Below are 16,802 nucleotides of genomic sequence, written 5' to 3'. Positions count from 1 at the left end.
GACAATATACAATAACAGTCACCTTGTAGGCAATACAATGGCACTACGTTTATATCTTTCAATAGTTACCCTGAATGTAAATGGGCTAAATGCCCCCATCAAAAGACACAGGCTATCAGATTGGATTAAAAAACAAGACCCACCAATATGCTGTCTGTAGGAGACTCATTTTAGACCCAAAGACACCCCCAGATTGAAAGTGAGGGGGTGGAAAACCATTTACCATGCTAATGGACACCAAAAGAAAGCCAGGGTGGCAATCCTTATATCAGACAAATTAGATTTTAAAACAAAGACTGTAATAAGAGATGAGGAAGGACACTATATCCTACTTAAAGGGTCTATCCAACAAGAAGATCTAACAATTGTAAATATCTATGCCCCTAACATGGGAGCAGCCAATTATATAAGGCAATTAATAACAAAAGCAAAGAAACACATTGACAACAATACAATAATAGTGGGGGACTTTAACACCCCCCCTGGCTGAAATGGACAGATCATCTAAGCAAAAGATCAACAAGGAAATAAAGACTTAAATGACACACTGGACCAAATGGACTTCACAGACATATTCAGAACATTCCATCCCAAAGCAACGGAATACACATTCTTCTCTAGTGCCCATGGAACATTCTCCAGAACTGATCACATCCTAGGTCACAAATCAGGTCTCAACCGACACCAAAAGACTGGGATCATTCCCTGCATATTTTCAGACCACAGTGCTTTGAAACTAGAACTCAATCACAAGAGGAAAGTCGGAAAGAACTCAAATACATGGAGGCTAAAGAGCATCCTGCTAAAGAATGAATGGGTCAACCAGGAAATTAAAGAAGATTTAAAAAAATTCATGGAAACCAATGAAAATGAAAACACAACTGTTCAAAATCTTTGGGATACAGCAAAGGCAGTCCTGAGAGGAAAGTATATAGCAATACAAGCCTTTCTCAAGAAACAAGAAAGGTCTCAAATACACAACCTAACCCTACACTTAAAGGAGCTAGAGAAAAAAAAGCAAATAAAGCCTAAACCCAGCAAGAGAAGAGAAATAATAAAGATCAGAGCAGAAATCAATGAAATAGAAACCAAAAGAACAGTAGAACAGATCAATGAAACTAGGAGCTGGTTCTTGGAAGGAATTAACAAGATTGATAAACCCCTGGCCAGACTTATCCAAAAGAAAAGAGAAATGACCCAAATCAACAAAATCATGAATGAAAGAGGAGAGATCACAACCAACACCAAAGAAATACAAACAATGATAAGAACATATTATGAGCAACTCTATGCCAGCAAATTAGATAACCTGGAAGAAATGGATGCATTCCTAGAGATGTATCAACTACCAAAATTGAACCAGGAAGAAATAGAAAACCTGAACAGACCTATAACCACTAAGGAAATTGAAGCAGTCATCAAAAATCTCCCAACAAACAAAAGCCCAGGGCCAGGTGGCTTCCCAGGGGAATTCTACCAAACATTTAAAGAAGAATTAATACCTATTCTCCTAAAACTGTTCCAAAAAATAGAAATGGAAGGAAAACTTCCAAACTCATTTTATGAGGCCACCATTACCTTGATCCCAAAACCAAAGACCCCATCAAAAAGGAGAATTACAGACCAATATCCTTGATGAACATGGATGCAAAAATTCTTTTTTTTTAAACATTTTTTTAAAGATTTTATTTATTCATTTGAGACTCAGAGATACACACACACACAGAGAGAGAGCATGAGCGGGGGGAGAAGCAGAGGGAGAGGGAGAAGCAGGCTCCCCGCTGAGCCAGGAGCCTGATGTGGGGCTCGATCCCAGGAAGCTGGGATCATGACCTGAGCTGAAGGCAGACGCTTAACCATCTGAGCCACCCAGGCAGCCCAGATGCAAAAATTCTCACCAAAATACTAGCCAGTAGGATCCAACAGTACATTAAACGGATAATTCACCATGACCAAGTGGGATTTATGCCTGGGCTGCAAGGTTGGTTCAACATCCGCAAATCAATCAACATGATACAATATATTAACAAAAGAAAGAACAAGAATCATATGATCCTCTCACTAGATGCAGAAAAAGCATTTGACAAAGTACAGCATCCTTTCTTGATCAAAACTCTTCAGAGTATAGGGATAGAGGGTACATACCTCAATATCATAAAAGCCATCTATGAAAAACCTACAGCGAATATCATTCTCAATGGGGAAAAGCTGAGAGCTTTCCCCCAAGGTCAGGAACGCGGCAGGGATGTCCACTCTCACCACTGCTATTCAACATAGTATTAGAAGTCCTAGCCACAGCAATCAGACAACAAAAAGAAATCAAAGGCATCCAAATCAGCAAAGAGGAAGTCAAACTCTGACTCTTTGCAGATGATATGATACTTTATGTGGAAAACCCAAAAGACTCCACCCCAAAACTGCTAGAACTCATACAGGAATTCAGTAAAGTGGCAGGATATAAAATCAATGCACAGAAATCAGTGGCATTCCTATACACCAACAACAAGACAGAAGAGAGACAAATCAAGGAGTCGATCCCATTTACAATTGCACCCAAAACCATAAGATACCTGGGAATAAATCTAACCAAAGAGGCAAAGGATCTGTACTCAGAAAACTATAAAATACTCATGAAAGAAATTAAGGAAGACACAAAGAAATGGAAAAACATTCCATGCTCATGGATTGGAAGAACCAACATTGTGAAGATGTCAATGCTACCTAGAGCAATCTACACATTCAATGCAATCCCCATCAAAATACCATCCACTTTTTTCAAAGAAATGGAACAAATAATCCTAAAATTTGTATGGAACCAGAAAAGACCCCGAATAGCCAGAGGAATGTTGAAAACGAAAAGCAAAGCTGGCGGCATCACAATTTTGGACTTCCAGCTCTATTACAAAGCTGTCATCATCAAGAAAGTATGGTACTGGCACAAACACAGGCACATAGATCAATGGAACAGAATCAAGAGCCCAGAAATGGACCCTCAACTCTATGGTCAACTAATCTTTGACAAAGCAGGAAAGAATGTACAATGGCAAAAAGACAGTCTCTTCAACAAATGGTGTTGGGAAAATTGGACAGCCACATGAAGAAGAATGAAACTGGACCATTTCCTTACACCACACATAAATGTAGACTCAAAATGGTTGAAAGACCCAAATGTGAGACAGGAGTCCATCAGAATCCTAAAGGAGAACACAGGTAGCAACCTCTTCGACCTCAGCCGCAGCAACTTCTTCCTCGAAACATCGCCAAGGAGGGGAAGCAAGGGCAAACATGAACCATTGGGATTTCATCAAGATAAAAAGCTTTTGCACAGCAAAAGAAACAGTCCACAAAACCAAAAGACAACCGACAGAATGGGAGAAAATATTTGCAAATGACATGTCAGATAAAGGGCTAGTATCCAAAATCTATAAAGAACTTATCAAACTCAACACCCAAAGAACAAATAACCCAATCAAGAAATGGGCAGAAGACATGAACAGACATTTTTCCAGAGAAGACATCCAAATGGCCAACAGACACATGAAAAAGTGCTCAACATCACTTGGCATCAGGGAAATCCAAATCAAAAGCTCGATGAGATACCACCTCACACCAGTCAGAATGGCTAAAATTAACAAGTCAAGAAAGGACAGATGTTGGCGGGGATGCGGAGAAAGGGGAACCCTCCTACACTGTTGGTGGGAATGCAAGCTGGTGTAACCCCTCTGGAAAACAGTATGGAGGTTCCTCAAACAGTTGAAAATAGAACTACCATATGATCCAGCAATTGCACTACTGGGTATTTACCCCAAAGATACAAATGTAGGGATCCAAAGGAGTACGTGCACCCCGATGTTTATAGCAGCAATGTCCACAATACCAAACTGTGGAAAGAGCCAAGATGTCCATCGACAGATGAATGGATAAAGAAGAAGTGGTATATATACACAATGGAATATTATGCAGCCATCAAAAGGAAAGAGATCTTGCCATTTGCAACGAGGTGGATGGAATTGGAGGGTGTTATGCTGAGTGAAATAAGTCAATCAGAGAAAGACATGTATCATATGACCTCACTGATATGAGGAATTCTTAATCTCAGGAAACAAACTGAGGGTTGCTGGAGTGGTGGGGGGGTGGGAGGGATGGGGTGGCTGGGTGATAGACATTGGGGAGGGTATGTGCTATGGTGAGTGCTCTGAATTGTGCAAGTCTCTTGAGTCACAGATCTGTACCTCTGAAACAAATAATGCAATATGTGTTAAGAGAAAAAAAAGAAGAAGATAGCAGGAGGGGAAGCATGAAGGGGAATGAATTGGAGGGGGAGACCAACCATGAGAGACAATGGACTCTGAAAAACAAGCTGAGGGTTCTAGAGGGGAGAGGGGTGGGGGGATGGGTTAGCCTGGTGATGGGTAGTAAAGAGGGCACATTCTGCGTGGAGCACTGGGTGTTATGCACAAACAATGAATCATGGAACACTACATCAAAAACTAATGATGTAATGTATAGTGATTAACATAACAATAAAAAAAAGATTAAAAAAAGGAGAAAAGCAGAGCACCGTCAAAGCTGTCAAGGAGGAAGAAATTAGGGTGCCTGGGTGGCTCAGTCGTTAAGCATCTGCCTTCGGCTCAGGTCATGATCCCAGGGTCCTGGGATCGAGCCCCGCATCAGGCTCCCTGCTCCGTGGGAAACCTGTTTCTCCCTCTGCCTCTCCCCCTTACTCAAATCCGCACTCTCTCTCTCTCTCCGTCAAAAAAATAAAAAAATCTTTAAAAAAGAAAGAAGAAAGAAAATATGGAGAACAAAGGAGTCAACACTGCAGGTGTCAGGGAGGTTAAATGGAGTGACCGATAGAGCCTTTGGATCATTTAACCAGAGCGCTTCCAGCATTTGAATAGTGGGGGATGGGCAAGCATGGGCAAGCAGCGATGATGGCACACTATTTTTCCAAGGAATTTGGTTGTGAAAGGACAAAAAGGTAGCTAAAAAAGAGGTACATAGAGTCAAGGGAGGATTTATTTTTATGTAGGAAGAGCTCAAGCCTATTTATAGGCCACTAGGAGGCATCCGGTCTAGATGGAGGGAAAAATTAGTGGGCACGTCTCCTCTAGGGGTGCAGGGAAGAGGGTGTCTCAGAAGGGCAAAGGGATCCCTCTGCACCTGACTCTGAAGGGAAAGGAAGTGAGGGCCAGGTGAGCACGGTCTTCCCATAGGTGTTTTCTCTGGGAAGTAGTAGGAGGCCAGGTTATCTGTCGGGGAGGGATGAGGAGTGACTGGGGGCAAGAGCGGGGAAAGGAAGAATGTACAGAGCCAGAGGCACATGCAGGTAGGGCGGGAATGGTGCTGAGGACACAGCTGAGGACAGGAGGCCCGAATGAGTGACACCTGCAATCTGCTAGGCGGTTTTCTTAAGTTGAGAGGTGAGGGAGGGCCAATGAGTGGGTGAAATGCCTGCTTGATACAGTTGTTAGGAGTCTTATGGACGGTGCTGGGGAAGGGCAAGGAGTGGAGGTCTTGAGGAGGCTGCAGGAATGATGCTTCCATGATGTCAGTTGGATGGAGGATGGGGTGCCAGGAAAAGGCAGGGGGTCTCAGTGAGATAGAAGATATCCTGGGGGTGGCTTGGTGAGGACGAAAGTGGAAGCATTGGGAAATTGTACCAAGAGATGGACGTATGGGTAGTGAATTTTCTAGAAAAAGTGACGTTGAGGTCCAGGTGTGGCCACGGAAGTGATTATGAAAGGTTGTCTAGGGTCATGGGTCTGCGCTACTGGACTGACAGCTCACACGAAGGCCAGCTAGGACATGGAATTGAGACCGTGAGCCAATAGTCAAAGTCCTGGGTGGGTGACGGAGCAGGATGGAAAGGACTGTGAAGTTAACAACAAGGAAGATGGGAGCCAGAGAGCATGAATCTCAAAGGAGATGGGTTTGCTTTTATTCTTGCTCTTCTGTGGTCTAGATCAAAGCAGCCTCTTGCTTCAGGATTCAACCTGCAGAAAGCAGGCCACCCAAATGCCACCCTGGTATCTCACTGCAGAGAATGAGGCTGAACCTAAGGTGGTTGCATCTTGAAGCTTTTCTATACAAAATTAACAATTCAAAACTCTTATCGTTCTAAAATTTCTTCTATTTCCTGCAATTCAGGTTTGTTTATCATTCAATCCTCAAAGCACACTGGTGGCTACTGGGAGCATGGACACAACGGCCAAACTGTGGGACATTCAGAATGGAGAGGAAGTGTTCACTTTAACAGTACGTGCATAATGTCACCAGCTTCGAGGGTTTTGTATTTTCCCTAGCCATTGCTCAGCATAAGCCTATTATTTGAGTTTGTTTTTATTCATATTCTTATTACAAAATGAATTCTATGTCAGAAGGTATTTTTGAGCTATTGGTTTTCAGACTGCAGTGAAAAGAGTTGTCCCAGTTGGTTTGCTGGCTTTTCCTAAAGACTTTGATGGGGGAGCTGAGGAGGGCACATGGGCTTTTTTATTTTGACTAGCTTCCTTCTGTAAGCCATACTACGGACAGCTTAAATCCTAGCACCATCTATCTGGCATAAAGCCAAGTAGGCGGAGGCTAGCACTTTCTGGAAGAGGTAGAACTGGAGAAACTTGCCAGAAGATTCCCTAAAACAATAACCGTTAACACTCTCATCCACCACCCGCTGGTCTCAAAAGCCTCCTGTATTACAAAGTCTGAAATGACAAGGGGTAAGTGGCATGAGGAGAAAGGCTAAAGGGCGCTGCCCAGAGAGCAAGAGTTGGTGGTGTATCTCCACCGGGGTCTCTCTCTGTCCCCACCACGTGCCCAGCACCTTCCTCCCACATGCTCTCTCTGCTTCTTCCCACCCCAACCTAAACAACTGGACACACGCAGGGGGATTCTCTAGGCCAATCAGTGGGAACAGCTGGGTGGGAAATCCAATTCTTTTTTTTTTATTCTTTCAAATTATAAATGGATTTCAAATTAGGACCCCTTTCCTAGGAGAGCTTTTCCTAAGAAAGTAAAAAAAAAAAAAAAAGGACTGGAAAGAGAGAAAAAGCACTCTTTTTAATAAACACCAAGGGATTTTCTGAATTCAGAGTGCCAACCTTAATTAACATAAGTTTACTCTTTTGATCTTTGTTCTCATCATTTCTGTGGGTCACTGTCTCTTCACTACCTCGTCTTTCAGACAGATGCCTAACGGTCTTGGAAAGGATGTATCTCCCTCGGCACACCTGCACCTGTCTGCTGCCAGACAACACATTGGTCTTGCGTGTTCGGAATTTTCATGTTCAGCTACATTTAATGTTTGCCATTTAGAATCAACCAGAAGTTTGATGTGCAAATGAACGTTTTCACTATTGAAAAAAGTAATGTTAATTTGCCAAAATAATTCGGGAAACAAGGGATATACTGTAAGCAGAGTCTGCTGCAGAGAGGGGCTTCCTCCCATTGTCTCAGAATGTTTGATGCATCGGTCCTAGACAGTGACCAAGTGAAAGTCAGGCCAAAGGCCAGATATTTATTAACCTATTTTATGTTAAATCATTGTAAGATGGGCGCCTGGGTGGCTTGGTTGGTTAGGGGCTGCTTTTGGCTCAGGTTATGATCTCAGGGTCCTGGCATGGAGCCCTGTGTGTTGGGCTTTCTGCACAGCGGGGAGCCTGCTTCTCCCTCTCTCTCTGCCCCTCCGCACCCCGCTCTTGCGCACTGTCTCTCAAATAAATAAAATCTTTAAAAAAATTGTCATAAGAATATCCTTTTTTTAAGTTAACTTTATTTCACAAACTTGCCTATCACCTATTGTTAACCCGTAAAGCCTACAACCTTTTTTTTTTAATAAAAGACTTATTTATTTTAGAGAGAGAGACAGACAGAGAGAGAACAAGAAGAGGAGGGGCAGAGAGAGAGAGAGAGAGAGAGAGACAAGCAGACTCCCTGCTGAGCGGGGACCCCCCCCCCTGCGGGGCTGGATCTCAGAACCCTGAGATTAAAACCTGAGCCAAAACCAAGAGTCAGACACTTAACCTTAACAGACTGAACCACCCAGGTGCCCCAGCCTTTTTTTTTTCTTTTTTCTTTTTTTGCATACAGCTGTTTTAAAAGTGTTTTCAAGACAATGTAAAAGAAGCTCTCTGATTTCCGAAATCATGTCTTCCTATCCATTAAAACAAACAAACAAAACCCAGTTTTATTTAGTTTTACTAAGTTAAATGGACTTGATTTAGTGTATAATTCAACTTTTAGTAAATTTATGAAATTGTGCAACCTTCACCAAACTCTAGTATTCAAAATTTCCCCAAAAAGATACCTGTGCCCATTTGCGGTCTCTCCCTATTACCACCCCCAGCCAACTACTAATCTCTTTTTTCCCTATAGAGTTTTTCCTTTTCTAGCATTTTCTTTTAAACTGTGACATTGTGCATTTGTAGAGATTGTTTTTCTGCAGGTAATGCATGATGACATCCACTCTCTTTCTAGGGACATTCTGCTGAAATCATCTCTTTGTCCTTTAACACCTTGGGAAACAGAATCATCACAGGATCTTTTGATCATACTGTTGCAGTGTGGGAAGCTGATACTGGAAGGTATTCTCCTTTTTTAAGGATGTTTTAATTTGGATCAGAGGGTTAAGACCACCGTCTTTGCTGTTCACTAGTTCAATCTTGTATCTATTAAATGTGCTTTGGACTCTATAGGAATAGGATGCACTGAAAATAAATGAATTCATTATTTAATGATATTTCTGATCCAGAAAAAAAATGTGTGTTATCTTGGAATTCTGAGCAAATAATGCCACACAGAAACATAAAAGGAGAATGTTAATAATAGCCTGGGTGTATGGCTATTATTTGTTCCAGGTACTGTGTAATCAAATTTCAATGGCTTGTCATTATGGCAGGCATGGATATCATGAGTAAATAAAATTATGGCTAATTTTCCAAATTAAATTTAGTTCAACAACTTCAATTTCCTTCCTAATTATTTTGGGTTCTAGTTGCTAAGAAGTTAACTAAATTAGACTATTTGCGTTGGAAAGCTCTACCTTGGACTTGCCTGCGTCTTTTTTTTTAAATTTTTTATTGTTATGTTAATCACCATACATTACATCATTAGTTCTTGATGTAGTGTTCCATGATTCATTGTTTGTGCATAACACCCAGTGCTCCACGCAGAACGTGCCCTCTTTAATACCCATCACCAGGCTAACCCATCCCTCCACCCCCCTCCCCTCTAGAACCCTCAGTTTGTTTTTCAGAGTCCGTCGTCTCTCATGGTTGGTCTCCCCCTCCGATTTCCCCCCCTTCATTCTTCCCCTCCTGCTATCTTCTTCTTTTTTTTTCCTTAACATATATTGCATTATTTGTTTCAGAAGTACAGATCTGTGATTCAACAGTCTTGCACAATTCACAGCGCTCACCATAGCACATACCCTCCCCAGTGTCTGTCACCCAGCCACCCCATCCCTCCCACCCCCACCACTCCAGCAACCCTCAGTTTGTTTCCTGAGATTAAGAATTCCTCATATCGGTGAGGTCATATGATACATGTCTTTCTCTGATTGACTTATTTCACTCAGCATAACACCCTCCAGTTCCATCCACGTTGTTGCAAATGGCAAGATCTCATTCCTTTTGATGGACTTGCCTGCATCTTGATAGAGGGGCTAAGTTCCAGGGGTTGCTACAAGATGGATACACCAAGAAATAGGGAGAAGGAAGGGCCCTTCAGACATTTGATGGGTAGTTTCTGAACTACCAAGGGGTCCACTGGTCTGGTATAAGAATACTTCCAGAATTTCAGACCAACTGTATTATTTTTTACCCATGGCTTTCTGAAGTCTTAACTAATGTTATTTTTGAATGCTTCAAATGTAAGTATATTTTTGCCAAAGTGAAATTAGTAGCCTACTTGACTGTTTTTGAGTTATACTACAACTATCATTGTTTGTCATCAAAGATATTATTTGGTAAAGAACAAAATTTTGACTCTCACACCAATGGACTTGACGTCATTATTTGTGCACATATGCTGAAGCAAGACGTCTTTCACCAGTGTGAATCCTTTCCATTTTGTAGGAAGGTGTATACCTTAATCGGGCATTGTGCTGAAATTAGCAGTGCTCTATTCAACTGGGATTGCTCTCTGATATTAACTGGCTCTATGGACAAGACCTGCATGGTGAGCTCAAGAAATATCTTTGCTTTACAGTTCTCCTGTGTGCACTTTTTACGGTGTCAGACAGTCATTGCAACATTACCTCATCTCAAAGGTGCTGTAAAATTAGGATGTTAATTTATAAATAATTGGTATTTTTAAATGTTAAGTTTCTGATCCCCCAGGTTTAAAAGAATTATGATAGAGTGAAACCATGTTAATTGAATCAAATGTATTACAACATCTTATTTTAAAAGACATGTTATTTTTCTTTAATGTCTCTCTGTTCATCTGTTAAACTTTGGTTAGAGTGAATCTCAAGGAGTCTCAATACAATATTTCCCTGCCTTTAAATTTCTGTTGCTAAGAGCTTAGGCTCTGGAATTAATATTTGATTACATGTATTATAACCTTAATGCACTTTTCATTCTCTAGCATTATAGTTTCAGATCAAGCTCCTTATCATTCAATGACCTTTTTATGAAAAGAGGACATTTTCACTCCAATCAGTGAAGCACGCACTTTGAGATTTTTCCTAATATAGGGGCAGATTTGCACTATCCATTCTAAATGTCTGTCTCTGGTCTTCTCTTTGTCGAAAGTGTGCCTTGTGAGATGGTTGACTGTGGTCTCTTGTCATGAATCCAGGTAAATTTAATGGAACATGTGAAAATTATACACATGACCTTGGCACAGGTTATTCAGCTAGCCATAAGTATGTCATGGGCCTACTTCTTCCCATTTTTGCACTTTAGACAGGAAGTCATGGTCACCTTCTGTTTCTGTTGCAGCTGTGGGATGCCACAAACGGAAAATGTGTGGCCACGCTGACAGGCCACGATGATGAAATACTAGACAGCTGTTTTGATTACACTGGAAAACTTATTGCAACTGCTTCAGCCGATGGTAGGTCATCTGTTCATACATTTAATTTGTTTGATCAACATGTATAATTCTACACTGTAGGTCATCTACCTGATGACCAGCTGTGAGAGAAACTACATCTGCCTCATCTCTGTGATGTTGGTCATTACACTCTGTCAGTATCATATTCTTGGTAACCACAGGTTATAATGTCTGCGTCATCTCCTTGACAACCACATCTGATGTTATCCCAGGCCTTTGCATCTTCACATCCCCTGGGTAACTATATATAATGGTATATTCTGGGTCATCTCCCTAATCATGCATTATGCTATACCGTGTCGACCTCGTCAACTTGACCGCCATCCATGGAGCTATAATAAATCTGCATTATCTCCTTTATACCATATGTGCTGCATGTAACACATCTTTGTGATGAACATATGTGATGCTATGCTATACATCATGTTCTTGCTTACCACTTATCTACACTGGGTCTGCATCATCTTACTGGTAACTGTGAGCTGGTAGTACACTACGCGTGCCTCAGTTCATTGAAGACCACAGATGATGCTACAATACATCTATGTCACTTCGCTGTTGACCATGTATGCTATTCTGTTATGCCCACCTCATCCCTCCAGGACACATGTTACATGCTGTATCTACTCCAGCTCTGGGTCACCAAGCAAGATTAGGATGTTATGTATCATCATCATCCTGATGACCATGCATGATAATACACCATACTCAAATTTTCTTAAAAACCATGTATGATATTACACTCTACCTATATCATCTCCTCGATTGCTGCATATGATGTGTACTATGTCAGCATCATCTCCTTGATAACCATGTGTGCCGTGATACTAGAACTCATCTTGATGACAAATATATGTGATGCTACACTGTATCTGTGACATTTCACTGAAAACCCCGTATAATGCTATGTGATGTCTGTATCATCTCATTGACAACCATCTGTATTGGTATACTACATATGCACTATGTCCTGGATGATAATTTATGATAGTAAACCACAGGTCATCCTCATGATAACTATGTATTCCTGACAAGCATGTAAGAGGCTACACAACTTCTGCCTCATTCACTGGCCCCTCTGTCATTATATCATATCCATGACCACCACATGTGATACTATGTCTGCACCTTGACAACCACATGGGATGCTCCATCTACACCATCTCCTTGGCACCCATATGTGATGTTATACTAAGTCTATGTCATCTCATGCCATCACCCAACCATGTGTGATGCTGTTCTAGGAGTCATCTCCTCGATAATAAAGTGTGATGCTACACTATGCTACATGTCTTATTCCTGAAGACTGCAGATAATTCTACACCACCCCTGTGTCATCGTCATCCACCTAATGGTCATATATGGAGCTGTGCTAAGTCTATGTTATCCCTTTAATGACCATGTATGATGCTATATTGTGTCTATGTCATATACCTGACTGCTATGTTTTAATTTATAGTCCTTGTCATTCTCCTTAAAATCATGTATGATGCTACACTATATCTTCATCTAATGCTTTATAACCATGTATGATGCTCTACCATACCTTTGCCATTTCCTAGAAATTTATGTGTGACACTGTAATATTTTCACCTCATCACCTTGACAAGCACGTCTTCAAGGTCTTCTATGTCCGGATCCCTTCATTTACAAAACCGCATGATTCCATGTTCTATCTGGATTATATCCTTGAAGTCTGCTTATCACACTCTCCTTTAATGTCATCTCCTTGAATGCTATGTGTGATGTTATCGTGTCGTCTCCATGGTAGGCTCGTATGTTATGCTCTCTGTGCCCACAATTAATGAGGTTATGTGATGTTAAAGTGTGTCACTTCACTGACCTCCATTTATGATGCTATGCTCTGATTGCCTCCCCTCTCTGACAACTGTTCATGATGCTATAACTTATATCATATCCTGATAACCACATCATCTCCCTGAAAGTCATTAAGATGTTATGCTATTTCTGTCTTATCTCCTTAAAAACATGTATGGTGTTATACTATGTCTGTATCATGTTCTTCACAACGACATCTACATCCTCTTCTTGAAAATCATGTATGATGCTCTGTTATGAGAGTTTCCTCAATTACCACACATGAGGCTACATAATATAGGCATCATATCCTAGAAAACCATGCTATGTTATGTGAAACCTCCAAGACAAAAGTATGTGTGATGCTCTACTACTACTATCTCATCCCTTTAACAACCCTGTAAGATGCGATAGGATGTGACTAGATGATTTCTGTATCATGTCCACGATAATCACTACACCATGTCTGTGCCATTTGGAAAACAGTATGATGATACATTATTTCTGTGTCATTTTCTTATTTTTATGCTGACATCTATATGTCTCATATTCCTGATAAGCACCTATGACATTGCAATATGTCTGTGTCAAGTCCATTCTATCCACATATGATGCGAATTATGTCTATGTCATCACTCTGATGTCCACGTATGACACTACACTATGTGTCATCTCCCTAATAATGTATGTCACCATGCTCTATTTGCATCATTTACCCAACAACCAAAGTGATGCTACACTACTTCTGGGTCATCTCCTTGACAACCATGTATGAAGTTATACTATGTCTCATCGTGTCTCTGACGATGGATGAAGCTACATGCTATGTTTGCGTATTTTTCTAATAGATGCTCTATTATGGGTAGTCCCCTGACAATCATGTCTGATGCTCTGAGTATCTGTGCCATCTGGTCCACCATGTATGATGCTACAGTATGTCTGTGGTAAGCACATGTAATGCTATCGTGTGATGGCAGCATCTCTTGTATAACCGAATTCATTTGCCAGGGCTGCCATAGCAGAGTACAACAGACTAAGTGGCTTAAACAACAGGAATTTCTTTTCTCACAATTCTGGAAGCTACAAGTTTGAGATCAGGGTGTTGGCAGCCTTGGTTTCTTCTGAGGCCTGCAGGTGGCAGTTTTCTCCCTGTGTCTTCATGTGGTCTTCCCTCCGCATGTGTCTGTGTTCTCACCTCTTATTCTTATAAGGGCACCAGCTATTTTGGGTTAGGGCCCACTCTCATGACCTCATGTTACTCTATCACCTCATTTTCTTTAAAGGCTCAAACTCCAAGTAAGTCAACTTCTAAGGTACTCGGGGTTAGGAATTCAACATAGGAGTTTTGTGGGGGACACAATTTGGTCCATAACACCATGTATGACATATGGCATGTTTGCATTTTCTGCCTGAAGGCTTCTCTCCTTGCAAATCCCAGGATCTGACATGTCTGCATCATGTCTTTGATAATCATATGTGAGTCTATGCTGTAGATCATCTTTCTGACAACCACATATCATGCTACACTGTGTATCATCTTTTAACCTGCTCTATATGATGCTACACTGCGACTTCCCACTGTCCTGATAGCTGTGGATGGTGCCGTACTATGGGTAAGCTCCCTGATGACAGTGAATGATGCTTCATGATGTCTGTATCATATCCTTGACAAATACATATGATGCCACACTCTGTATCAAATTTAAGTATGTGTCATGGTATGTCATTACTACTGAATGTTTCGATAAATACATCATGCTCTGCCATTATTCATGTCTTTGACAACCTCCTAGGGATATATGCTGTATATGCTATACTATGTTTATGTCATCTCCTTGATAACCATGTGGAGTGCTACACTATTTTGCATCATCTCCCAGACGACAGTGTGTGATGATATAGTATGTGTCATATCCATGATGGCCTTCTATGGTGCTACAACATATCTGTGCCATCGGTTGATGATCCATTATGTTGCTACACTGGGTATGTGCCACCTTCCTGTAGTCCACAGATGACTCTACACAACATCTCCATTATTTGTTTGAGGTCATGTATGATGCTACATTGTGTGTTTTCATCTCCTTGACAACCACACATCATGCTCCACTATGTCTACATCATCTCCGTGATGACCACCTGTGACACTCTATTATATCTGTGTCACCTCCCCATGAATGCATATCATGCTGTACTATGATTATGTCATCACCATGTCAGCACACTTAAGCCTACACTGTGTCTAAGTCATCTCTTTGATAATCACACATGATGTTTCATTATGTCTAATTCCTTTAGTGACCAACCCTATGTGACGCTACATCATGTCCATGTAAACTTAACAGCCATTTAAGAAATTCTAGCAAAAATGGGATGCTTTTTTCAGACATGACTTGTTCTTTGTTTGCCTGCATTTGTTCCTTGTGACTAACATATTGTTAAGTAGTCACATATCCTTTGTTATAATCAGTTGTAGAATTTTGCCAGTGATTCATTTTAATTACAGTCTTTATTCCACCTTTGTCTCCCTTTTCAAAATTACATTTGCATGCTGTTCCCTTACTCACTAGGACTTTTCAAAGGTGATTCTTTGATCACACATAAAGTTCTTTCTCTATCCTGGAATATAAATGCCCTGAATTTGGAGAACTCTATCTTTCAAAGTGACTACCTTCTTTATCATCTTCTTACAGAGCTTAACTTTTTAAAATCATCCCTCAATGGTAATTAATCTACCCTTTTTATTTTAAATATCATTCTCACTTATATAAAAAAAAATCCATCCAACAAGAATAGGGAAGCTACTTTGTGCCAGGAATTGTTTTAGGAACATGGGCTATATCAATGAACAAAAGAGAGAGGAATTCCTTCCCTCGTGCAGCTATATTTTGGAGGGGGAGACAATGAAGAATATCATATATGTGTTTTCCATAGAATGTTAGAATATAGAGGATGTTAGATTATAAAGAATGTTAGGAGTTTGTCAGCACTGTGGGTGGAGAAACAAGCAGGGTCTGCGGATCAGGATGCTGAGAGATGGATGAGAATTAACTGCAAGTTCAATAATTCTTTTGTTTTCTCTATCATCTTATATGTCCCCTAGCAGTGATCCCATTCTTTCCTTGTTCAATAAGACATTATTTCAAAAAAAAAAATTTTTTTTTTTTTTTGGTATGTTTTGTGAACCTCTTCTCATTCTGCATCTTCTAAGAAGTCTTGATGTTTGGAAACATCTTGTTTACTTAACTCTGCTGCTTGCTTCTCATTCCCTACTTAAAACTGGATCCATTCAACAGGGGTTAGTTGAAGCTGTGAAGTGACATCTGTTTCTTCACATTTATCACCTTTTACTTCCTCATTTGAATTACTCTCAAGGCTGCATTATTTTTTGGTGTCTTATTCATATTTCTATCTTTTAAAAATATAGTTTTAGGCGATATTTCTGTGTTTTCTGAAGTTTAAAAATGCTTTTGAGAAATTTGGAGAATTACTGTAGGCAGGATATTCATTTTTGTTGTATTAACACATTCTTTTTTTTAAAGATTCATTTATTTGTTTGAGAGAGAGAGAAAGAGAGCAAGCGAAGGTGGAAGGGGCATTGGGAGAGAATCCCGACCAGACTTCCTGTTGAGCACAGAGCCCAATATGGGGCTCGATCTCACGACCCTGAGATCATGACCTGAGCTGAAACCAAGAGTTGGACACTCAACCGAATAAGCCACCCAGCCGCCCCAATATTAACACATTCTTTAAAAAAAAAGATTTATTTATTTGAGAGAGAGAGAGCATAAGCAGGGGGGAGGGGCAGAGGAAGAGGGAGAAGCAGACCCCCGCTGAGCAGGGGGCCCTATGTGGGGCTCGATCCTAGGACCCCGGGATCATGACTTGAGCCAAAGGCAGACATTTAACTTACTGAGCTACCCAGG

The 16,802-nt window shown here is 40.8% G+C and overlaps 1 protein-coding gene across 7 annotated transcripts in view; it reads left to right on the top strand.

Moving 5' to 3' along the window:
• The window catches only part of DAW1 (dynein assembly factor with WD repeats 1), a 194,094-nt gene that overhangs the window by 27,282 nt on the left and 150,010 nt on the right, over nt 1-16,802 (top strand). For all 7 annotated transcript variants that reach the window (XM_073877638.1, XM_073877625.1, XM_073877627.1 and 4 more), the window contains exons 7-10: nt 6,151-6,258; nt 8,476-8,582; nt 10,074-10,176; nt 10,944-11,058. In XM_073877638.1, coding sequence (XP_073733739.1) covers nt 6,151-6,258; nt 8,476-8,582; nt 10,074-10,176; nt 10,944-11,058 — 433 coding nt within the window. The remainder of the gene's footprint in view (nt 1-6,150; nt 6,259-8,475; nt 8,583-10,073; nt 10,177-10,943; nt 11,059-16,802) is intronic.

This window comes from Callorhinus ursinus, unplaced genomic scaffold (assembly GCF_003265705.2).
Source record: "Callorhinus ursinus isolate GAN/ISIS: 27379988/994484 unplaced genomic scaffold, GSC_fseal_2.0 scaffold2, whole genome shotgun sequence".
In the NCBI taxonomy this organism is placed as follows: domain Eukaryota; kingdom Metazoa; phylum Chordata; class Mammalia; order Carnivora; family Otariidae; genus Callorhinus; species Callorhinus ursinus.
This window is presented reverse-complemented; position numbering and strand designations above follow the sequence as displayed.